General features: G+C 39.6%; 1 protein-coding gene across 1 annotated transcript; it reads right to left on the bottom strand.

Moving 5' to 3' along the window:
- Nucleotides 1-1,099: 1,099 nt before the first annotated feature.
- LOC111340568 (rho GTPase-activating protein 5) lies at nucleotides 1,100-19,563 on the bottom strand. The gene is made up of 19 exons (XM_088753580.1): nucleotides 17,723-19,563; nucleotides 15,575-15,683; nucleotides 14,709-14,847; nucleotides 14,035-14,242; nucleotides 13,264-13,431; nucleotides 12,817-12,989; nucleotides 12,382-12,466; nucleotides 11,564-11,745; nucleotides 9,441-10,495; nucleotides 8,554-8,776; nucleotides 7,991-8,218; nucleotides 6,490-6,596; nucleotides 5,628-5,678; nucleotides 5,142-5,189; nucleotides 4,380-4,659; nucleotides 4,101-4,178; nucleotides 3,112-3,243; nucleotides 2,686-2,791; nucleotides 1,100-2,173 (listed from the first exon to the last, which is right to left on the bottom strand). The coding sequence occupies exons 1-19, from the start codon at nucleotides 19,462-19,464 to the stop codon at nucleotides 1,993-1,995; spliced, it is 5,295 nt and encodes a 1,764-aa protein (XP_088609706.1). The 5' UTR covers nucleotides 19,465-19,563; the 3' UTR covers nucleotides 1,100-1,992.
- Nucleotides 19,564-25,207: the final 5,644 nt, after the last annotated feature.

Raw genomic sequence — 25,207 nt, 5'->3', positions numbered from 1 at the left:
CACCTCAACAACTTTGCGAATTCTCGAGTTTTATTTTCCCCCAAAGTTAATTACACGTACGAGGAACCGTCTAAATACGTGCAGAGAATATCTACTTCTAGCAAACGCAGTTGGCACAAAATTGTCCCAAAGAAAAAGAAATATAAAGCCGGAAAAAGATCGAAACTAAGACAAAATGGAGAGTGTGCAATGATCTCAAGAATTTTACAGAAAGTTACGAATCAATGCCGGTTTCTAAGCAACTGCACACTTTCCCTTCCGTTCCCCTAACCCAAGATTAACCTAACATTGTAGACTTTCTCAAAGTCGTTCGCTTGGTTTTCTGTTCTGGTGTGGTAGGATCCGCTTTCGCTCGCTCGGCTCGCAGGCGCTTCGCGCTCACTGTCGCGCTACGCGCTCAAAAGCGCGACTTGTGAGCAAGTCTACCTACATTGTTATCAGTTGATTGTCATTGTGATGGGGGGGGGGGGGGTAGGGGAGGGGGTGGACGCGCCGTTGCTTGGATACTGACAAAAATCCAAAGATGCCAAAGAGAAAGTTCGACCGAGCTTCTGTTACATTGTGCACTAGGCATAATGAAACATTCTAAAACAATAGGAGCTGGCAATTGTTACAAAACTATCTCTCTATTAAAATAGTACTCTCTTTACTTCTCCTGGCTTTGAATTACCGTAATTCCTCTATTAACCCCCCCGGGAGCTTATTTATTTTAAGTATGGGGCGGGAGGGGGGGCGGGGGGTAGCCCGATGTTCACTACCAGGATACAATTGGATATTACGTACCGTATTTATTCAAAAATTGTTCTAATTTTACATTTTTTCATTTACCAAATGGGCAGATTCAAAATCCTCAGTAAAGTCTGATGAGTTGTATGTCATATCATCTTGATAACATCAACCAATCAATCCTCATAATCAATTTTAAGTGACAAACTAAAAATTACAGTACTTGTATAAATTTATCGTACTCATTGACATGAAGTGTTATTTTGAATTTCTGTTTTTTGAGGGGGAAGGGGGAAGGGGTGGGGGCCTTAACCCTTAAGAAATTTCTTTCTACAGAGCGGGACTGCTTATAAGAAGGGGGTTTAATAGAGGATTTACGGTAAATACAAATAATGTTTATTCCTTTTTTTTTTTAAATGAAAACAAACTTTAATTATTATTATAAAAAAGAAAATCATAGAAGCAGTTACCGATCAAAAGGTAACGCACTTATAAAATCATTTACCTCTAGGATAGCAGAATGAGAGAAAAAATTTCAACACCGTAATTTGAATTCTTACAAAAATGCTTAGCCGACAGCTTGGTATCCAGCGGAAGAGCTTGAGAGCGTCCAAATGTTTTCCAATTTTAATTTCAGCCAGTCAGCAAATAGCAAGATCGTTCCCAAAGTTGTCACTTGTAATGAAATCAAGTATTGCTTAGCAACTACGGAAACCGCCGACTCAGTCCAATTCAACCCAAACTCTTTCTGTCATTTGGAGAAGAAGGCATTCTTGGAGAGTAAACGTTTCTTTTACAACATGTTATTCAACATTGATAAACTAATTCTGAACAACTATTTCTAACAAAACAGGATACACCAGCGAGACATGTCCACCTTTAAAACGCTAAGACGTGTTCATTCTCGGAATATAGGCCAATATTCTTCACATCAATAACCGCCCTTACATATATGTATCTCCCATAATACACTGCCTCCGTCACCTATTTCGTTGACATGTTCTTCTTCTACCTCTTGGGTAGCATTGCAACATGGAAAAGCCATTGAGTGGACATTTCATGAGAAAGACATGACTGTCAAACCTCACTCGACGAAAAATCCTTGGCATCTTCACGGTTTACATCGAATTATTGAAGCAGTGGCATTCACACCAAGCCACGCTGTCGGATCGGCAGCAGAAGGACACTTCTTCCATTCCCATACCACAGGCATGTGGCAGGCACGTGGCTGTCAACTAGGACTTCACCGAAGTTTCCCAGTTTTTCTCAATTGTCGTCGGTGGAGAAGAGGTAGTCGCATTTTTCTATACACGTTTGAATGAAGAACAGCAAGTACATGTGTGTAGACATCTCCAGGCGGGTGAAATCCGGACGAATGATGGTCGGGAATAAAACCAAGGCTATGTTTCTCGATTCCATGAGATTGTCCTTGGAAAACTCCGTAACTCTGTAGGAAAGTGTTAAAAAAATTAGGTACTGTATCTACCTTGGCTTTATTGGATTAGCTGATCACGTTTTGTCCAATTCCCAAAGCGTAAAGTACAACTCTGAATTTTAAGCACATTGATCTTAGAGTCACCAAGCTAGATCGTGAACCAACAATTTAAGAATATTTGTGAAACTAATCTAGGAGAGGCGAACAGTATTCCACATTTTTAACGCTAAAATATCCACGATGGCAACCTTTAGGAGTGGAGGTAACGGCAGAAAGATTGCGATCACAATTAGACCAAGAAGTTTCGGTACACGATGATGTACATTAAATTCCTCTGAAGAGGAATCAACTGTCAAATCGCGAGGTAGCAACCCGCGAAAAGGAGTGCATTTAATTTATGTTATTGTAGCAAAACCAAAGACAGAAGCAAGCAAAACAAAATATAAATATGAATAACCATATTGAAGATATTGCCTGAAGGTGAGAGAAGAAAGGTCAAAACTCCCGCTTACAGTTCAACCTACCGATTAAGATGGAACATGATGCGTTTAAAGACAGCCAGGTTATGGGGTGGTATATCTTGTAGCAGCTGCTTGAGCCGAGCTAAGCGGCTGTTAGCATCAGGGTGAACTATATGGCAAGGAGAGACACAAAAAGTAAATAGGCATCATGACGAGCCGTTTCTTTTAACTGACACGCACGGACGAAAATTCTTGAAAAGCGCAGAAAAACGAGCGTTTCAAACCGTGGGCAAAGAAAGAAAAGTGAAAAGAAATGTTCCCCACCCTCGAAAAAGGAAAAGAAAAAACATAATAATAATTAACATTCTGCCAGAAAATCTGCACAATTTAAATGTTACTCTAATAGTTTTAGTTTCAGTTACCACACATTAGAGAAGGGTTTATCAGCATTTCCACTTTGTACTCTGTTAAAATTTTTGTTCCACTTACCCATGGCATCATGGAACGAGCTCTGATAGGCTCCAGGGATTATTGGTTCTGGGAGGAGCTTTAGGAATGACTTGAAGGCACCTGTCACTGCGTGGACCCCAACACCCAGCTCGGCCAACTCTAGGTTAGGATCTGGTTCAAAGAGAGAGGAGGGAACGTTTCCTTAATTTATCATAACCAAAAAACTCGATGAAATAATAATAATTCTGACACCAGAGATTGGACTTGTTTCCGGGCACTTAATAGTTCAACTCCTCGACCAAACGTGTATACGTAAAGAGATTATGTTTCTAGAGACACCGTGGTGCTCTGTCAGTTGAGGATATAGCAAGATAAATTGGTCTTAACAACAGACGGTCGATAATGTAATTTAGCCACGTAATGAGTTTCTGAAACTGACGTTTTCAGGGTTAACCTTTCGCCAGTGCCCTAATGAAGAGCTCACGCTCGAAACGCTAGCTTTAGAACCTCTTTGCGGCGGCCAATTTACACCCATGTACACAGCCAAAATGGTTTGCCGTCTGCCAATTAGGATTCTTGTTGAACTTGCGTTCGATTTGGATTATTATTTTTGACTAACTGTAAACTTGCTGGAGAAGCTTGGTGAGTTTCTTCTCCAACATTACAAAAATACCGCAATAATCATTACAATTATCGTCACCAACACTATCAAATCTTATAATGGCTGATAGTTTCTATAGGCTGATAGTTTTGATGGAAGATACTGATTGGGGCTGCGTCGGGGAGTGGGGGGGGGGGGGGGTGTAACGAAATAATTTGGATATATCAACAAAGTTGAAATGGTAAATTGGCCACCGTAACGAATACAAAAGCTGACGTTTCGAGCGTTATCCCTTCGTCGAAACGTCAGCTTTTGTAATCGTTACGGTGGCCAATTTACCATTTCAACTTTGTTGATATATCCAAATTATTGTTTTTATAGAATTGTCAGAAATTTCCCAGGTATATATCAAATCTTGACCACTTACTCTCTTCAACTTTCTGTTCGATGAGGTGTATGTCCGCTGAGTTACCATTTACTCTGTAAATTCCCTCTAACTGCATTCCTTTAAGATGATGAGGGAAAAAAGAAAAGTTCATTTTCTCGATTGTACCTGTTGATGGACGATTTATCAAGTACACACCTTTTGAAACAGCTGGTCAAAGTCTACACCTGATACTAACACACGTAACTTTCTCATCTAATAGCGAGTAAAAAGCAGACAGAACGCGCTAATGTGATTGCGTGACGGGTTTGCGTGACTCACCTGTGTTCTCAACAAATTCTATACATTTATCCAAGAATGCGGGAACAAGTGTTGTTGGATCGCAGATTGACTCGAGCGGCTGACCAAAATAAGTGTAATTGCTGATATTTTTCTGTCTGCTTTGAAAAAATTTGTCGATTTTCTCTCTATCCTTTCTCTTTTTCTTCTCTTCGCGTTTCTGACGTTTCTCGTCTTCTCGCGTCTTCTTCTCTTCTTTCTTTCTCTGTTTCTGAGCTTCGCGTTCCTCTCGACTGGGTTTCTTTCGGGACGACGACCAGGGCTGTGACAGTACGAAAGAAAAAGGTTAAAATGTTTGGAGGGAGGGTAAAAAAAAAAACAAAAAAAAAAAAAAACAACAACAACAACAACAACAAAACGAAAATAAAACGATATCTCTGAGAAATGTGAGCCCGTAGCCTTCGGTAAACCCTGGCCCTTTAAACGCCAAGAGTGACCAACATCTTATTTCTCCTTTCAATAATACTCCTGAATCATTCATAAGATCACAAGAGAATAGCGTTAATGATCCACAACTTGAGAAGCTTGGATTGCTAAACGAATTCTCCTGGACAGGACAAAAAGAAATGCGTAGAGAAAAGTACAGAGAGTGTGGATACTGACGGCAGGGTGTAAAGGGTTCACTTTCTTTTTGTCTCAGCCATTAGTCACATCGTCTTTAGTCCAATTCATAAACAATAAAAAGACATATCCTCCTACATATTAAAAAAAAAAAAAAAAAAAAAAGAAAAAGAAAGAACTCACCGATCTCCTCGGTTTATGACCAGGCGAACCAGGGTCATCCTCTGTTTCCTATGATAAGTAAATAAAAAATAGTTAAAAAAGCAAACGAACAGAGCTTGTTGGAGAGTACACCCAAACCGTGTACTCCTTTGATGAGCAATGGTCTGTTCTCCAGCCAAGTGCCCCATCCGGGCGGAGCTCAGCCTGGTTTCCATGGCATGAAGCGACTAGGAACACTAGGAGCAATATATGCACCCACCCCTCCCTCCCATATACCAAAACCAGTCAAGTGATAACAACTTAAGGTTAATGTTGGGTTAGGAGAGGGGTGGGTGAACAGGTGCTCAGATACTGACATAGATCCGAATATTACTACCACCCTTGGACAGGATGCCAGTTCATCGCATGGACAGAACCATTTTCAGCACAAACAGTGCAAGAACTGAACCGAACAGCTGAACCTTGTACAATAGTAGAAGGCTAGAGTCAGTCAAACTCTTTGTTTACCTCTTCAGTACCAGGATCTGACTGCCTTTGAGGTAAGTCTAAGAGGGCGGGCTGAAAGGAACAAAACATAGCAAATTATTTAAACAACTTCATATGTGTAAAAATTTGAATGTATCAACAAAGTTGAAATGGTAAAGTGGCCACCGTTACGGTTATAAAAGCTGACGTTTCGAGCGTTAGCCCTTTTCGCTCCGACGAAGGGCTAACGCTCGATACGTCAGCTTTTCTAACCATAACGGTGGCCAATTTACCATTTCTACTTTGTTGATACATTCAAATTATTTCGTTACCCCCACCGACGCAGCCCCAAACAGTTTCTTAGAAACTATCAGCCTTTATTCAAACGTGTAAGTCTAATTTCATCCCAAGGCACCACTTTTAGGCCTACGTACCGTATCAAAAACAACTATCACAAACTACATGCAGACTGAGATTTTTTCAAGTTCGGTTTCTTTTAACTGGGTCGATTAAGCTGATGCTAAATGGTAAATTTTCCTCGTAAAATGGAAAAAAAAAAAAAAAAAAAAAATCTCACATTATGATTTGTCCTGGTTGACCTTTACTGTAATTAATTAATCCCAAAGCAGTATTTCCTTTGTGCAATAGCGATTTTTTAAAAACATCAGTTAAGAAAAGACAATTTAATTGTTTTACATTATTTCCCCCTCAAGTTTTTCTCTGAGCCTCGAAGTCATTTTTAGTCTAATTTTTCTAGTTTGCTTCCGAAGAGGAAAGAAAACCTTGGGTGATGGTTGGCACTGTATTACCTAAAGTTGTTTGGAAGGGCTTTATCCCCTTCTACGAGCCGTTTGCAACTCTCGTCCTTAAGGAAGCACTCTTAAACCTCTTCCTATATACACACCCTTGCCAGTCGTTTATTTTTTCCTCTAGCGTCCAAGGTGCTACCAAAAGAAGATTCGTCTTCTTGACTGGAAGACATAGTTCCACCTTTCCTTGAGTCTTTCTTGCCTTTCAATCATAAAACCAAAAACACATATAAATAACTTGCCGCTGGAAATTACACGATTTCTCGGTTTTGTTTCGAAATGCAGTGGAACTTCTATTGAGGGGGACATCCTTAGTGCTAAAAAGCGTCCTTTTCTCCTTCAATGATGATAACAAATACAAAGGTCAAGGCAGTTTTTTTTATTGTAGTTGTTAATTAAAAACTTCCTTGTGGGACGTTTCTCCCGATGTGGCCGAAACAAGAGGTTCCACCCAACTACGAAGGCTTCTTATTCAGAGGATTAATAATGATAATAGGACCGAGTGGAGCCTTGATTCGGTCTGTTATCATACGAGTGGAGTCTGATTCGGTCTGTTATCATACGAGTGGAGTCTGATTCGGTCTGTTATCATACGAGTGGAGTCTGATTCGGTCTGTTATCATATGAGTGGAGTCTGATTCGGTCTGTTATCATACGAGTGGAGTCTGATTCGGTCTGTTATCATACGAGTGGAGTCTGATTCGGTCTGTTATCATATGAGTGGAGTCTGATTCGGTCTGTTATCATACGAGTGGAGTCTGATTCGGTCTGTTATCATACGAGTGGAGTCTGATTCGGTCTGTTATCATACGAGTGGAGTCTGATCCGGTCTGTTATCATACGAGTGGAGTCTGATTCGGTCTGTTATCATACGAGTGGAGTCTGATTCGGTCTGTTATCATACGAGTGATAAAAAAAAAAAAAAAAAAATCGGGCGAGCGAGAAGCGGGAGTCCGATTTGTTAATCACGAGTATGATTATTGACTGAATTAAACACGAGGTCCTGTTACCAATTAATTACAACAACAACAATTTTCGAGAAAAAACGAAACGTATAGACCACTTTTATAAATGGTTGCTCGATTAATATTCTTTTGTTTAAATTTAAATTAGCCCTACTGGCCTTGTTCTCCAGTACAAAATTGAAAAGAATACATTATCTCAAGCGAGGCCAGAAGGGCTAATTTAAATTTAAACAAAAGAATATTTATACGGCAGCCATTTATGAAAGTGGTCTATTCATTGAAGGAAGGCATTGTAATTCCAATCTTAAAACAGTTAACCATTACAATCTTAAACAAAAGCTCTCTAAAAGAGCTTCAAGAACAGCTTCCTATAGTTTGGGAAATCCCCAGTTTGGAAGGCTGGCCGTTGCTAAGGTTACTGTTAGCAAAACTGTGATTGGTAGATTCATTTCAGTGCCCTCAGTATGATTGGCTGATGTAACTGTCTGATTACAGGTATCTGAATTCAGCCAACTGTCCATTTGCACCGTCAGATTACAAATATCATTTCCTAACGGTGTGAAACAAAAAAGCAGTTCACCCACCAAACACATCGGAGGAAATATACCCTGCCCCCATCCCGTGTGCTCACCTGATTTCCTCCCAGAGAACAGCTGTTTTTTGTGTACCTCTGTAGGCACGTTAGGCGTGGACGACTTGTCGCCTCGTGTAGTACTCCGGGATCGTCTGATGATGATTTTCTTCTTCCCTGGGCGTTCGTCAGTTCGAGGCAAAGTGGCCTCGTCCCCAGTTCCTTGATCAGATGTGGCGCTATCTCCTCGCTTATCACGTCTTCCATTTACTGGTCGACCAAAGGTGTCTAGAAAAAGCCACAAATGTGCTATAAACCTGTTTACTCCGAGGAGTGATAAGCGCTCACAATATCGAGACAGAAAAAAAGCGTATACACATCGACACCGGCTTCTGAAAGAGGGTGTTGTTTTAAAAAAGGGAGTGTAAATTCTTTGAAGTTGTTGTTAACCTCCTCCTTAAAAATCAGCAGAAGATCCAGAAGAGAGTTGAAAGTAATTAGGAAGGTTTATAACCCTGGGAATGCTATTGGGATATGGAAATAAATCTTCCGATGTTTTCGTAAAAGAGAGAAGAAAAAAGACACCAAGTTAAGTGTACAATTATCTTTTCCATTACACTCACCTCGCCTGGATTTCCTCTCCAATGTACTAACATCTTCAGCCGAATGTGCCAGCCTCAATGAACTTTTAGCTGTGATCTTTGCATGTTGTTTTGGTTTCTTGTCAGAATCGCCGGGTTCCTCGACTACAGCAACAGCGTAAATGGTCGGCCGGGGTTTTACTGGTACTTTCAAATTATTTTTCAAAGCTTCCTGAACTTGGGCATATTCTGGGTCGCTGACGTCCTGAAATGATAAGAGAACCAGACAGATAACTGATGTGCTAAGTCATGAGTCACCCTACAGCCACGAGATGACCAACATGTCACTTTCGTCTTGACTACCGCACATGTGATAGGATGTAGGTTTCTAAAGAAACTGTGGTCCTTCGTCAGTGGGAGTAACAAAGTAATTTTGGTTTTATCAACTGCTAGAACGAATGACAAAGGGCTAACGCTCGAAACGTCAGCTTTGAATCTCTTTACGGTGCCTAATTTACATTATCAACTCAATTGATGAAACCAAAATTACTATCGCACGTGTAGTTCCCGCCAATTGCATGACGGACAAACATTCTAAGCGTCACACTTGTCACCCCCGCTAAGAGGAATGTAAGTCCGCTCCACGCAATTGTTTTCTTGTGCAGGATCAAAGTGGATAATCCCGAGCAGGAAAGATTGCGTAGCCAATCAGAACACACGGTGCACATAATGACATATATATAGCTTGATGATTTCGGGTTATTAACTCGCCTTCCATACTTATCTGCGTGTATTCTCACCACTACCAACCTTGTTTTGCGCGAAGGTGCCGCGCAGAAGAGATTCCACCTCGAGTAGCTACGATGCTATTTTGTAGTTAGCGTTAAGTGAAATTCAATTGCATTAAATTTGTGTTGCAAAGCTCTCACCTCTTGCTGAGCCAGAGGTGCTCCTGCATCTGGCTCTTTCCTTTGCAGATCAGGCACAGATGAGTGCTTCTCATCCTGTCTTGCATTCATCTTCACCCATACGTCTTGTTTCGGTGTGGCCATTTTGTTGTTAAAAAAGTTTATCTTTTCCTTTACTTTCATATAGTAAGGATCCTCCGCTGCAATAGACGAAGGCCTGGGTTGTACTTCGACTAAAGCGGCGTACGGGTTTTCTTCCTTAAGGTCCTCATTCTTGAACGTGTTATAGCCCTCATCATCATTGCTCCTGAGAGTGTCCATTCTGGCATCCGCGGGAGGGACCACAGGAGGGACTACGGGCGGGAAATCCTCGCTTAAATCGTAATTCCTCTTCGGGACGGGTGGTGGAGTTTCGCGAGCCGTAGGAGGGGTCTCTCGGGCAGATTTTTGCGACTGTACCAAGTTATTGTTGGCGTAGAGAGTGTTCTCGATCAAGTTGACCTCACTGTCGTTCATGGCGAGATCTTTGGACTTCCTGAACGAGCGCTTTCGAGACAAGTCAACTTGAGCGTAAAGGTCCTCCGACTTATTCTCTCTCTTCTGCCAGACATCACTGCTCTGCGGCGTATTATTGGGAACGCTATTCTGCTTCAGGCTCATAAATAGAGCATTCGGCGTCGAAGTAGCATAGGGTTGTAGCTCGCTGCTTCCTCTAGAATCCCTCGCCTCGCCGTTTTTCATCGCATCTACTGGCTTCCTGACGGAATCAAACACCGCGTAGGGATTAATTTCGGAGTCATCCAACGTCCCATCGGAACTGCGGTGGACTGACCTGGGGGAGGAAGGATGCTGTTGCTGGCGCTCGCTGAGACTCTGTCTCCGGTTGAATTCGTCTTCGCTGTTAGCCGGCCTCTTCCTTGGTGGCTCCGGTAGAGGATCGTACTTTGAACGGAATGAATTATTGTGCTGTTTTTGCGTGAGGCGAAGTTGTTGTTCGGCTAAGAACTTCGTGTAAGCTACCTCGCTCTCTCTCTTCTTTTCCCAAACTTGATTGAAAAACGCAGCGAACGCTCCAGCTGAAAATCAAGATGAACACGATTCTTTTAAACAAATCGTTTTACAAAGAAAAACCTTTGTCGATGAAAGCGCCAACCTAGTTCTCGCACTGCTTACAAAAACCTTCGTCGCTGCCACAGATTTTTAATGAGTTGTCCTACAAATATTTGAAAAAAGAGTTACTCTGAGAAGTTTGTTTAACAAAAAGAAAAACAAAACTCCGAGACAAGCTGCAAAATTGTTGCCTAGAAAACCAAGACATCAAACCATAGCAGTCACCTTGAACCTTTCTTTTCAAGTGTGTGCGCTGGTTTAGCTCTTCAAAGACCGAATCGTTTCTGCTTCATCGCATTCTTTCTGCGACAGGAATACGGCTAAAGTATTATCAAGCTTACTAAAGGTTTAAGGTTTAATCATACTTTGTCATGCTAACACAAGTAAATAAAATTACGGAAAACAGAAAAAGTGCGTTACTGGAGAATAACTGGGGGAAACTAAATTCTCATAAAAAGAATATTTTCCAATATTAAACACAATAAAAATTACGAAGTAAAATTCAAATGCGGCTCAAAACTAACCTAATTAAATTGCATACTAAAATTGACACTAAAAGTTAAGAGGTAAAATTTAAATGAGGCCCAAAGCTAATCTAATTAAATTGCATACTAAAATTGACACTAAAAGTTACGAGGTAAAATTTAAATAAGGCCCAAAGCTAACCTAATTAAATTGCATACTTGTTAGTAGATAGGACTTAAAACTGCTTAATGAAGGTGCACGCATAATGTTAGATGGAATACTATTCCAGTCTTTTAAGTAGCGATTGAAAAATGAAAATTTAAAGTAATTTGTAAGCGTCTTTTTAGGTCTTATCTTAAAATTATGATTCCTACGCGTTTTCGCTGATACATTAAAATCAAAAAACGTACGAGGATCTGTCACAGTGTACGAAAATAATCTTATATTAAATCAAAACTACGTCTATGAATTAATCGATGCCTGAGCCATGTTCTCTCTCCCGTCCACTCGGTAAAAGACACGCCATATAACACATGCTGCATTAGGTTTAAGTCGAACAAAAAACAAACCTTGGTGCTGAAATTGCGAGGAGGTGGTCTGGAACTTTGCAAACAGTTTACTAGCCAGGTTTGTGCCATCAGCCAACAGAGAAGCTGCCACATGGCTGTGAAACACTACACTGGCGCCAGATGCGCTGCCTGTTACTGCAAGCACCTGTATCGGAACTTGAGGGATAAATCCTGAGAAGCCACTATAGGAAAGGAAAAGAGCAAGTCAGAGGTTACTGACATTGCTGGAGATCTGTTCCAAAGTGCTAAGTACGTAGCAGATTGGGCGAGGATTTCTCTTCATAGGACTTTTCCGATCTTATCGTTTTCATTCAACCACTTTTTTCTTGTTTTTAAATGGCGCAGAGCGCCCACCTACAGCCATTTTTGTCGCCATAGCGAGTAATAATTAGCCGCCGATATGGTGACACGTGTTCGACGGTCAGGTAAAATGGCACAATGTTTTGTATTCCTCAATATTAACGTTATTAATTAAAACTGAGATAAAAATTTGCTTAAAATAGTATTGAAGCGCCGTCGATTTCTTCAAAAGAAATTTGCTTTTTGCATTTGGCCCTTTGTGGTATCCTGGCGCGCGTTTTTTTTGTTTTTCTTGATTCTAGCGACCACACTTCATTCTAGGCGGCCGTTTCACGAGATTAAGACAAAATATAGTGACCTTGGGTAAAGTGGGCAAGGATTCCTATGGCTTCTTAAGAAGAGGTAAAATTCATCTCAAATAACGTAAAAGTGGGTGAAATAGGGACGAAATTATTCCCATAGTTACAAGCTGCTTTTCTGGTATTAATTTTTACAAATAGTTTTATGTATCACATTACCTCAGCGTTCCTAGCGAGGCTTTTCGTATGGCTGAGTACACCAAGATGTAGCCATGATACATTTGGTAATTAAGGCTGTACGCTCCTACAAAAAAAAAAAAAAATATCAGCACTTGTATTCAGGCTTCCAATAATCAGAACCCTAGAAAAAAAAGGTGTTTCGTTGGGTAGAAAGCACCACAAAGGTGAGGGGCAAACGAAAAATAAGTGAGGAAGGGACATATCGATAAAGATCAGATGCTTTGCTACTCTTACTTTCAAATAAAAAATTAAAATAAACAAAACAGATCACAAACGGAGAGGAATGAGAGCATTCACAGTCTTAAAAATTTCTGGCTTCAATTTTTAAACAAGCACAAGCATTGACCTCGCACTGTCGAAAGGGTCAATGCTATCTGCACACATGTTCCACACAAGCTAAGGGTTTTTACTTACTGTGATAAGAAGTCAGAGTTATCTGCACCCGTCGCTTATCAAACCCAAGGTACGTTTCGAGGATAATTGTGTCCGGCCGGTTGGAACTTCTCCAACAGTTTTGATGATGAAGAAGAGGGCCAAGAATCAGCTCCACTGGATAAGGATCACCGCACATGGCACACAGCATGATCCTAAGATAGCAGTATTGGAGCTCAGAAAAACAACTTTCAACTGGGTGTGGGAAGTATAAAATTAGGATTCGGGGCTTGACACTAACGGTTGCCAACTAGCCACAGACTAGTAGAAATTCAGTTCTGGCTAGTGGTTTTCGATTTCCAGTCACCAGTTCACCCGAGTTGATAAAACCGAATTGCCACATCATGCATATCCATGAAGTAACAAACCAGGTAAAACGTTGGTTATACATGAAAATATCAACATAAAACTGATGACGAAAGCTCTTACTTCAAATCTGGATCACTGTCTTTCAGATCTTCTATAGACAGATTGGTACGAGCCTGTTGCTTTAAGTTCTCTACCAGTCCTCGCATGGCATCCACAACTTGTGTCTCATGAATCATTTTCCCGTGTGAGAAGCGAGCCACTGGTAAATCAATGAATGTTGCATTGTACCTGAATCACAAAAGAACAAATCGGAAACAAGAACATTAGATTGTACTCCCAAAGGATCCTGCTCGATCAGCTACACTGCACAGGGCAGGAAACAATCTTGACAGTTGTGAGACATGGATAAAAAGAATGTATCATTTTACACTGAACATCTATATGTGGAAACTACCACCGAGAAAACTTATTATTTTATGAACTGCTCATTAACTTGATTCAGCGTACTACATTTTCAAAATCAGATTACAAAAAACCCAGTCCACAGTTGTCCAAGTCATTGTTTAAAGTAACCAGACTCAACCTTATCATTAAATCAAATGGCCAGTGGTGTGGTTGCTTAGGGTTTATCCTGATATGGAAATTTTCAGATCAAGCTTTTCAGTTGTCTAAACCTTATGTAAGTTGACACTAAATTTATCTCACTGACACAAAATGTTCTTAGCTGGCTGAGGCTTGGATGAAACTCCACCAAACTTTACAATTGTTCAATAAAATAATTTCTAAACTTTCTCAAAAAGTGATGTCTATATAAACCCTGGACTCTTAAACCAGTGATTACCCTGGTACTTAGACTTTTGGTGAAATAGTCAAGACAACCATATAACATACCTGGAGGCCAATTCTTGACCTTCCTTTCTCAATTGATGGATAATATCATCATCACTAAGATTCCTTGCCAGGACAAGGAATGTTGGAGGAGGAAGCTGTACTGGGTTTGAGTCATCCACACTGTCATACTTACATCTCTCGCCCATTTCACTCAGACAATAGCGAATAAACTCCAGAGAACTGGGAGAACCATAGACACAGAAACAGCCTGGATAATAGTAGATGCATTGTAAACAGTATAAGATATACCGGTACATGTAAGTTGCAAAATAATTCTTAACTTTTCAGACACCATTTGTAGTATGCATAACGAACTCACTTGACCCTTTTGCCCCCGCGATCTTATTAGCAATTCTACTTACTCTCTGCTACACCACTCTTATGACATTACTATGAAGAATTGGGTGCTGGATCAATTAATAATCCCCTTGTTGATATTTTTCTATATTCTCATCACTTGTCTGCTTGATATCATATTAACATTGTTAGGAGAAATTCTGTCTCGGTCACTCAGAATACATGTTGCCATGGGTCTGTCCAGTTAAAAATCACAGCCAATGTCAAAATGTGGTTTGAAAATAAATATGGCACTCCAGGTGCCTTCTGTTTTTTAATTGCCTGCTTCTTTCTTAATTATTAGTAGCCCTACAAACTGCTTCACTCTTACTATTCACCTTGTGTAGTCAAGTCAGTCCCAGCGAGTGCATACTCTGGTCGATCCATGTCACCATCAACCACATGATAGTCCAGTTCATACATGCGCCCGTCAAGGGCAAATTCTAGATTGTCTGGATCTCCATATGAACACTGGGTCTGTAATGTCAGACAAATAAACATAACTAAATGATGGAAATAAATAAAATAATATACGACAGACCAGGGCTTGACACTAACTTTTCAACTTACTTGCCAAGTGGCTAATGACTTCTTGGATGTTACAACAATTTCAGTTTGTTTACCAGCCAAACTGGCTAGTGGAAATCAAAAATCACTAGCCAAACCTGAATTTCTATTAGTCTGTGGCTAGTGAGCTACCATTAGTATCAAGCCCTTTAGACTATTGAATTCCCCTAATATTAAGTAAAAAGCAGAGGCATAGATGTACAAACTTCAACATTACACTGAGGACCGTTCAGCTTCAATAAGAGCAAATTTTGGCTTTTTGAGAGCAAAAGTTATGCAGGACACTTCACACTTTAACCCCTAAGAGCGATAAACAGCTAATTACTCCCAACAGAATCACCTCTGAATCAAACAATTAAGGTCAGGAGAATAAAGGAAATGACTGCAAACTCAAAAAGCTCTTGATTGTTAGAAAAATTCTCCTTGCAAGTACCATAACAATGTATTAAGAACAGTATGGAGAAGATGCATACTGATGTTACAGTGGAAAAGGCTAAATGGTTTCAAACTAGGAATGAGTTATGGGTAGTTCTGTTTTTTTTTTCCCCCCGGTTATTTTTGTTCTTTATGTTCTTATTGTGACACACTGCAATCTGTTACCATGGACAATCAGGGAAGGAGGGCAACATGTACATACCCGAATTTCACTTTCCATGGCCTGAGCAAAACCTCCACTGCCAAGAATAAGCAGGTTAATTTGGCTGTCATCGCTGTCCAGTGTCTCACTGCTATCCATGAATGTTGGCCTATCAAAACAACATTACAAAATAAGAAACTAACCAAAGTCTTACTATCATGAAAAAACTCATAACTAATTACAAATATATTTGCTCAATCTCGTGTTGTATCTTCTAAAACATGTTAACAGGAGTGTATTACTCAGATAAACCCACAGAAAGACGATATCAGTGATGCAAATGAACAATCTTTGTTGTGTAAGCAAAAACAGATCCACAATGTTTACAAAGTGACGTTATGTCCATGTTAAAATTTAACACAGCTTGACTGATCTCAACAGTTACATGGCTCTCTGTAAAAGAAATCCATATAAAAACTGACAAAAAACAATTGTGATTCATGCTTTAGGCATTAGAAGAGTTTTCAGAATAATCTCCAACTTTCACAGTTAACCACAATCAAATTCCATTGTGATAAGATTAATTTAAGATCCTTGAAAATAATTGATGAAAGCATGTTAGTGGAATATCTAATAATTTCATCATTCTAGAAATTAAGCTGCATCAACCTTCAACTGTTTTGTTGACTTTTTTTCCAATCAACAATGAATCATCTACATGTAAATGCATGATATCATCTTTAACTCACTCCCTGTATCGACATTTTTTATTTTAAAGATACTCTTAAATTTAAATGAGACAAACACGTAGAGACTAAAAATACAAACTACCTACTAGTAAAAACAAGATCTGCATAATAACTGACATTCTAATGCATTCTGATTTTCCCTAGTTTTGGTAAAACAAGGATACCAGCCTAAACTTGTTTCAGACAAGTGTTAGGCATATAAATTTTCACACAATTATGTTCAACTGTTCAAATGCTTTTCAGTGACCTCAATAACACAGCACAAAAATAGCTTCTTAAATTAATTACTACTTGCTCCAAAACAGTAAAATAATGTTACTTGAATATATAATTATCTTAAAAGATTTTTGATCGACTTTGCTTTTAATAAAATTTTACTAGAAAAACAGATTGCATGCATAGAAATGCTACAACAGTATCTTGCTTTGTGTGATGAAAGGCAGGTGCACATGAAATTACATGTAATTTCGATAAATATCCCTGAAACAGCCAAAACAAAGATTACACCAGTCACTTGAGAATCTCAAAAAACAAATATTCAGCTCCAACAAAGAAGCTTATAAAAATGATAACATAATTTATTTGTCGGACTTAATTAACATAAGAAAGAGAAAAAAGTGAAGCACAAATTTAAAGAATTATTGAAGGACCATAGAAAATATAATTCTTGACTAGAAATTTAAAACTGAAATACGTGTAACTTGGATATTGCATCAACCAATTTTCTTTTTAGTTGCCTTTCTGCCCACATTTCAACTGCACCTGATCACTGAATTTCAAAAATCAACTAAAACAGTGCAATAACTCTCAACTCTGTTAACAACTTGGAGGTCAAAGTTTTCATTTAAGATAAAATGAAACCCTCAAAAGAGCACAAAAAAGGAAATTTCCGACCAAAAGAGAACAGAGAAATATTTTACATTTGAAACAGATTTTATTACATGCATGAGAAATCTCCAACTCAGAAATTATGTGCATATAATTTCTGATTATACAAAGGCCTTTGGATGAATGGACAAGTGTGAAAAGAAAGCAGACAACAAAACATTCTCCCTGAGGTTACAAACGTTGGAATGTTTTCTGTTTCGCCAAAATAAGTGCAAATATTTTGAAATAAGACCTGACAAATAAAATAAGCGGCTCCAAATCTCTGTGTACTTAGCTGAAAATTTGAAGCACGAGCAGAACGCTTGACTTGCATAAAATTACGACGATGAGCTAGGTGAGGGATATGTCTTCAGTGTTACGAGGAGTGAATAAAAGCAACTACTGATGATTTAAATCCGATTAAAAAAAAGCCAGCAAAAAAACAACACCCCAAGTGCAATATTCCAATGTGATTAAGCGTTACTCGTGATTACCCAAGTTAAAATTGGCCCCAATGGAACTTACAACCTTATATTTCATCAATTATTTGCGAGGACAAAGCAGACGATTCTAAAATAGATAAAAATTATACCTGTATGTGGTCGTTGCTACAATCTCTTGCATGAGTCGATCGCGGCATTTCTCCGCTCCACTAAGGCATCTAGTAGGGCTGTACAGCAGAGCAATATGATTTATCAAGCCAATTTCGCGATCGCTGTCCAATTTATCGAGCCGTTTGAAACGGTCGTCCTCGCTCAACGCCTCTTTGATTACCCTTATGTCTTCGTGAGAAATCGAGGGTCGCGTATTGGGTTCAAGTTTTGAAAACAACCCTGCTGATTCGAATAACAACTCTTGAAAATCGGCTTTGGCTTTCTCGGTTATGTCACGACGGTAGGTGTCAAAAATTTTTGTTTTGTCTGTGTCGTTCAAGTACTGAAAACTTTCCTCGTTTTCCAACAGCACAGCCGCGTCTACCCACGTTGTACCCGGCCGAATTTGCGGCGTCAACTCTAGCAGTTTACGAAATTCATTCATCATACGGAGCCGTTTTTCCGCGGCTTTTAACTTTTCGGCATGGTTCTGAAATACTTTCTCAGCCCGTGGGAGAGACAAAATGTCAAACGGAACACGTGGATCGTCTTGGAGTAGATGATCGCTTTCATTCCAAGCTGTCTCCTCCACTATCATCCACTTTTCAAACTGTTTGTGATTTCGAATCGCCTTTTGGCAATTTTGCCAGTTCCAGTGGCATAGTTCCATCGAAGATGCACTAGGTATAAGCTCATCTAATGCACTTGGAAGTCTAGACAAGTATCCATTCAGCTTCCTTTCTTCGAATTCTTTCCTCAACTTTCGAATGTGCTTATTAAAAAGTCGCTTGCAAGCTTCCAGCCCACAAAGATCGCGGTGGATTTGAAACTCCCTTTCATTTTCCACCAACTTTTTCGTGTTTTTCCAGATCACACGAAAATCGATCACTGTTCTATCAATAAGCCTTTGAAAATCCTGAACGGCTTTCTCTAATAATTCTCGTTGAGTTTTCTGCGCCTCTGTGAAAGGAATAACCTTAGAACGCGCCCGTCCGCGTTCGATGAGTTGTGCCAAAACTAAGAACGCCAAGTCCACATTCACATTTTCGTGAGCTGAAGTTTCGATGATCGGAACATTCAACTTTTTAGATTGAGCAAAACGATGAACCTCCTGTAGTAAATTAAGTTGTGTATCGTCGCATTTTGTTGCCACAAGCACAAAAGGTTTTTTACTTTTCTGCACATAAGTGAGAATGGAAGACAACAAACGCTCTTGTTGCTCCTCGAGTCTCTTCGACTGCGTCGCTTCGGCGTCGTAAACGACAAGAAAACCATCGATAGCAATCTTTCCTCCGGGTAGAATGACTTGTTGGTAGTCGCTCTGTAAAGCTACTTGATCTCGGCTGATATACATCAACTTTTCAGGGGACGAGAGTTTTGAAATTGCACACCGTTTTGGGTATGGTGTAAGCTGCCCTCCCCGAGATAAAGGCATAAGAGTCGCATCGTCGATAAACTCGGTCTGCTCAATAACATGAACAACAAATTCGCTGCCATCGTCTGCTGTCTTTGTCGAATGTCCCCAGTACAAAAACTGATCGGTGTTCAACACTCGTCCGCCAAAATCAGAGGAACTAAATACTGAAGAATGTTCTGTGAGATAGTCGTCGGCCAAGGGCCGAACAAAGCGGTTACACAAACACGACTTCCCCACTCCGAAAAAAGCTTGATCTCTGTCTAAGCCAGACAAACCAACAACAGCAACGTTTACAATTCGTGGCTCGTTCCCCTTCTTGGACATGGCGTGGCTTTCGAGCCGGCCGAAGATAAAAATGTTTAATGGCGCGACCTCTACCGCCAACAATTGGCCGCCATTTTTGAATTTTTGTGACTGATTACGAAGTCACGTGACCAATGTTGTAATATGAAGGCCGTTGCAAAAATATCGCTGAGGTAAGTTGAGTCATATTTCCCCACTTGACAGGCTATTGAAATACCCTTGGGCAAATCTCGTCAATGAGTCATTCACAAAGGACAAAAAAATAAAAGTGATTGCTTATCAATCCACAAAGTGCCATTCGCTCGTCAAAGAACCGGTTTGAATTTTCCGGAAGTTTACGAGCATGGCGCCACACTGTGTGATGATGGGGCGTCGTAGCACGGGCGAAAGCGGTATTTAGTGCAAAGGCGCGTGGTTTTTCTAGAAATAAAGTTGACTCTGACCTTTAGATCTGTGTCCCACTCTATGCTCCTGAACTTTGTGTGTTATTAATTAAGATTCCGTTCGTTATTCAATAGATTAGGGTCCATTTAATCAAATTTGAAATTCCAATACACTTGAATTGAGGTGTTGTGCTGTAAATCAATTGTTTGCATTATCGGTTTTGGGTTGCAAGGACAACGAACCGGAGTTTCGGAATATTGCTCTTTCTTATCATGTTAATCATGTGGTCAAAATCAAACATTTATCTTGTCTTCCGAAAAATAGGATACTTGACAGTGTAGACTGGTAGCTAGCATCTCCAAGTAAGCTAAGTAAGACGGATCGATGGATCAGATAAGTTCGCGGTCCAATAATCATAATCTACGTTAATCATAATTATCACAAGGGACTCCATTCGTTCGTATACAGTTCCACCGTCGCTCTTCTGGATGCTGATTAATTAATAGTTCTAGGCATTTTTGGAAGGATGTTTTCAACGCTATGTTTGTGAGATCCTATGACCCCTGGCTATATCAATAACTCGTTTCTTTACCGTGAGACTATTTTAGTAATGTGCAATCGTCACGTTTTGAATTGGTCATAGATATCAATTCAGATAACTGCAATTCGATGAAAGACAAAATGATGTATGATACGGTGATTTAAGTGAATCGTTCCTCTGCCGGCCATTCTGAAATTGAAATTTTTGAGGCGACTCGAGCTTTGCTCTGACCATTCAGGCCCGCCAAGGAACAACGGCATGTAAATAAAACGTCAACTGTTTTTTATTTTTTTATTTTTTTTATTTTTTTTTATATATAGATATACAATTAAACGTTATATATTGCTGTTTACATCGATCACTGGAGGTTAGAGAGTTCTGTTCGGCATACAAGGTATTCGGCTCGCTAAATGACCAAAACTTTTTTAATTATATATTTTTTCCCAAAAAGTAATGGTTATGCTCCCCTCAATAAACGTTCTCTTGTAAATATCACATATCTGTCAGTTATCTCTGATCTAGTGATAGCATATCAATGCGGAGGTTACTATACTCAAGGCCAAACTTCTTAGCTTTAGTAGTACTTGGATGCATTTGAACTGACTCTACATTGACTCAATAACTTAAAAACAGGAAACAGTAGGGGAAAGTTTTTCCGTTCGACTCAAAGCCATTTCCCTCATTACGAAAACTCTGGTGGACTGGAGCACTACCAGGGGGTAGTGCAATATTACGCTGAAAAATGAAAAAGGATTGGGACCAGCTAGCGTAGGAGTAAAGAAGCTCCCATATCTTAAATTACTTTCCAAACGTACAGGTTTACCCAGGCCTGAGATCGCCTGTTGCAAGCGAAGCTCTTTTGTATTTTATTTTATGGAGGAGCCGATTCGGTTTCTATTTTTGCCCCTATGGAAGAATATATGGGAAAAAAACCGAAGCATTAAACAATACCCTCGCTGTGTTGTCTCTTGGAATCGAAACATCGAAATTCTTTCAAAGTGTTATCTAACATCTTGACAAGAGAAGTATTTTATTGACTTTCATATCCAGCGATCATTAAATCCGCATAATATACGATGGCCTTACTTTTTGTATGCTTGGACTGTTTTCGTGAAAAGAGATAATATATCACATATGCCCAGTTTGAGTCTGAGGGGAATAACGCGTCCGTTAGCTTTAATTTTTCACTCTTACATACAGATTACGTTTACAAACGGCCTCGAACTCAAAACAAAAAAGTTCTCTGCTTGTGAGCCCGAAATAATTCCTCTCTTTCGTTTAGTTACTGCGATTCCAGTGTTAAATTTTTCTGTCAGAATTTCCTATCACCTACACCTTTTTGACAGTGTTAGGTAACAGTCGGGGTTTTGTAGCTTGATAACGTGGCCAGGACAAACCAGCAAGTTTGCTTGGCCAGCTTTACGCAGCCGACCTTTAACCGATAAAACCCTCAAACTATGGCACAGAAAGATAGGGCAGAAACTCTATGCTAATTCAATCTCGTACCCAGGACCTTTACCCTTAGTTGTGGGAAAAGGCCCTGGGAACAAGGTTGTGCATGACAGTTATCATGCAAAAGGAGGGCGCGAATGTATGGATTATCGCGTGCTATTATAAGGAACCTTTTGTAGCATTTTATCTCCAAAAAAATGTAAGGTAGAATTGCTTGAGATCTAATCCACTTTATAAGTCATGCAATATTTCAAAGAAAGAGCAATATCCCTGCAAGAGTTAAAAGCAATTTCGCTCTAACCTGCACCTGGTCAATGTCAAGCTTCCTGGGTGCCGGTGCTTTAATAGCATAAAATCTCATTTTGATCCTGACAGATTTTATACTGACTTTGTAAAATAGTACAAGTGTACTAGTGTATGGATATTAGCCTCAGACATAATTAGCGTAATTTCCATTCCACCTTATTTTCGCCTTTCTTTATCATTGTGCAAATTATCTACATTTATTTTGGTCGAGCGTTTTGGGTCTGGAGACTGGGCGACCCACATTTTCGACTTAAAATAATGTTATTTATTCCTATCTCACGGTTAGCCAGTCTTTCGCCAAAGATAGATACATATTATTTGTTCTTATTTTTTCTAGATCATATCATTTAGCACTTGACAAAGCATGGCTCAATATTTTTCTCTATGACAAACATTGATCATGAACATTTTTCGCTCGACCTCGGCTCAGTGACCGAGAGCCATCACCGGCTATAACTTTTAGTCTATAAGCATTAGTACATCATATCACTAGCTCCTAAATTTTCTCCTAATTTTGAGGTTTAACACGCCGCAGTAAGCTTGTTCTAGTTACTGGTTCACTCGCGCAATCTACCCGCACACCCCTTTATAAGAACGTCGGGGTATGACAAGACAAGATGGAAGAACGCTTGCTTGCACCGCCTGCGTGAGAACGTGCTGAAACTACATATCACTAAGTACTGAGAAAGCATTAAAAACCCTCCAGCATACAAATGTACATATTTTTCCATTGTCCAGTCATTATTCAATGTTTTACATTCAAAATACAGTTGAAGGAAGACGATGCCTCTGGAGGTCATGGACATCGTAGAGCCACAACACGTGCACCCCCACCCTCAGGGGATACTTCAGTATAAATCCTACGACGATGAGGACAAGGGAAATCCGTCTGATCAGTTTCCACCCCCTCCCTTTACACCTGCACGTCCTCCTGGGGTACAATTTGAACAGCGTTTGCTTAGGGGTAAGATGCAAACTGCTTTCGAGTTCTTTAAATTATTTTTTACTGTTGAACTGGCGAATGATGTTGTTGAGCACACCAAAACAGCTATGCTGTTCAATGCATTACTGAACGTTCCCATGAAAGTTACACTCAAGCGGATGGATGATGGAAGGACACAACACCGGATGAGATATACCGCTTGATAGCCCTTCTGATCTATTTTGGTATAGTGGAAGTTGGTATGACTGCAGAAAAGTATTGGAGTACTAAGACCCTCTACCATGGTCTTTGGGCAATGTCTATCATGTCCAGAACCATCACGATTTCAAGGGTTCATGGCCTTTTTGCAACTTGTATCTCCTGCAGCTGAGACTGCCCGTAACAAGTTACATAAAGTAGAGTCCTTTGTTGATTATTTTAAATCCTGATGTGTTGCTTTGTATCAACGTAGAAAACGGGTGGCCATTGATGAGCTTATGGTCAAGTCACGTCACAGGTGTGGCATCAAGCAGCACATGAAGAGTACACCAATTAAGTGGGGAATAAAACTGTGGGTACCGGTACTTGCTGATAGTTCTAATGGTTATACCATAGACTTCAACATTTACATTGGGAAAGCTTGTTTACTTCTGTTTCAAATTACTGATAGCTTACTTCCCTGGTGTAAATACTTGGTGAGGAAAATTTTTTTCAATAATCTGGGTCAATTTTTAAGGTTTTGGGGTACAGTTTGACAAAAAAATTGTAATTCTGTATCTGTTCTTTTTCAGAAAAATTATCTGGACGTATTGCCAATAAAATAAGAAATATTTTTCTGTTTTTAATGGTCCTTGTAACTCCACTCCATTTAGGCCCAGGCTGTTTCAAAGTCAAAAGTTGTATGATATGTTATGCAAATTTTATGCCATTTTCTGCGCAGAAATTAAAATACATGCATTTTTGGAAGCAAAATATTTTTTCTGTAAAGCTTATTTTGTCTTCTTTTGATTGAGATATAGCACCACTCGCCAGTGTGAATACCTGTAGACAAAAAAAACTGAAAGAGAAAAGGTTGTCGTTACGTGTCACTTTTTGGGCTGTTGGAAAAGAGTGCGCGCGTTAGTGACGTTGTATCAGCCGAAACATCGCGACTTTATTTTCATAATGGATAAAATATGACAACACCCCTAAAGACGCTCTTAGACGTGAGATCTGTTCCGGAAACATATAGGGTCAGGTCAGAATTTGTTTCTGAAGTGTTTGGAATTCGGAAACAATTCAAATCCTATTAACTACTAAGACATGAGAATATTTCAGTTTATATTAGGGTTAATCTTGCATGGTGGTAATACTGCTTTCGCTATACGATCTTCAAATTCGGGACTGGTATTAGTAGTCCAGCCGAAAAAAAAAAATAGATCCGTTCGAACAGCACAGTCCAGCTTAAAGTAATCTTTGGAAAGAAACCTAAAACGCTTTGAATATTAAATAATCTGTCGTTTGATAGGTTTCCAGTTACACTGATGATTAAAATTTAATTGGTGACTATTTGTGGTAGACAAAGGAGGTTGACGAGTCTAAAGGTATGCCGGCTTCTTGAAAACGCTAAAATTTGCAATTCAAAATCTGCAAAACACAACGGTTATGATTCCTTCCTAATCCAAAGTAAGTCGCAGTCTTATCTAAAAAGTTGTTTGTTGCGTGCAACTACAAGATTGACACAATATTATGACCGGATTGTCGCTCTTCACGGTAAATCCGTTATTATTTATATTCTTCTTTCAAGAACCTACCTAACTTTATTATGATTCCCCAATGGATTGTTTTTCACCGATCGACATTGTCAGTTCTATGCTGAATATCCCTGTCAAAAAGGTTTTTACCTCACGTCTTCGCGATATAACAGATTCGGGTGTTCTAAAGAGAGGAAATGAAAACTAGCACCTTTTTGCAGAATAATCATGAAACGTGAAGTTGTTTCTCGGTAAGGTGAGATGAACTATAGCAGCATAATTTTGGGTATGATGCTATAGCCAAGGCATCGAGAAAAATGCCGGCATAATATTACCATACTTCTTCAAAATCCCTTGATGTTACAGTTCGACAAAAGCTAAATTCTCTGGTCTGAGTCACGGTCTGAACAGAAAGCCTGCTCTTAA

The sequence above is a fragment of the Stylophora pistillata genome, chromosome 3 (assembly GCF_964205215.1).
Source record: "Stylophora pistillata chromosome 3, jaStyPist1.2, whole genome shotgun sequence".
NCBI lineage: Eukaryota > Metazoa > Cnidaria > Anthozoa > Scleractinia > Pocilloporidae > Stylophora > Stylophora pistillata.
The sequence above is the reverse complement of the archived record's forward strand: the minus strand, read 5'-3'. Positions and strand labels throughout refer to the sequence as shown.

Excerpts from the sequence above, each read along its gene's own strand:
- LOC111340568 (XM_088753580.1), bottom strand. The coding sequence starts at position 19,464 with ATGTCCAAGAAGGGGAACGAGCCACGAATTGTAAACGTTGCTGTTGTT. Across the intron at positions 11,746-12,381 it reads GCCTCGCTAGGAACGCTGAG|TGGCTTCTCAGGATTTATCC; the intron begins GTAATGTGATAC and ends CCTTTCCTATAG. Across the intron at positions 8,777-9,440 it reads CACCTCTGGCTCAGCAAGAG|GACGTCAGCGACCCAGAATA; the intron begins GTGAGAGCTTTG and ends TTATCATTTCAG.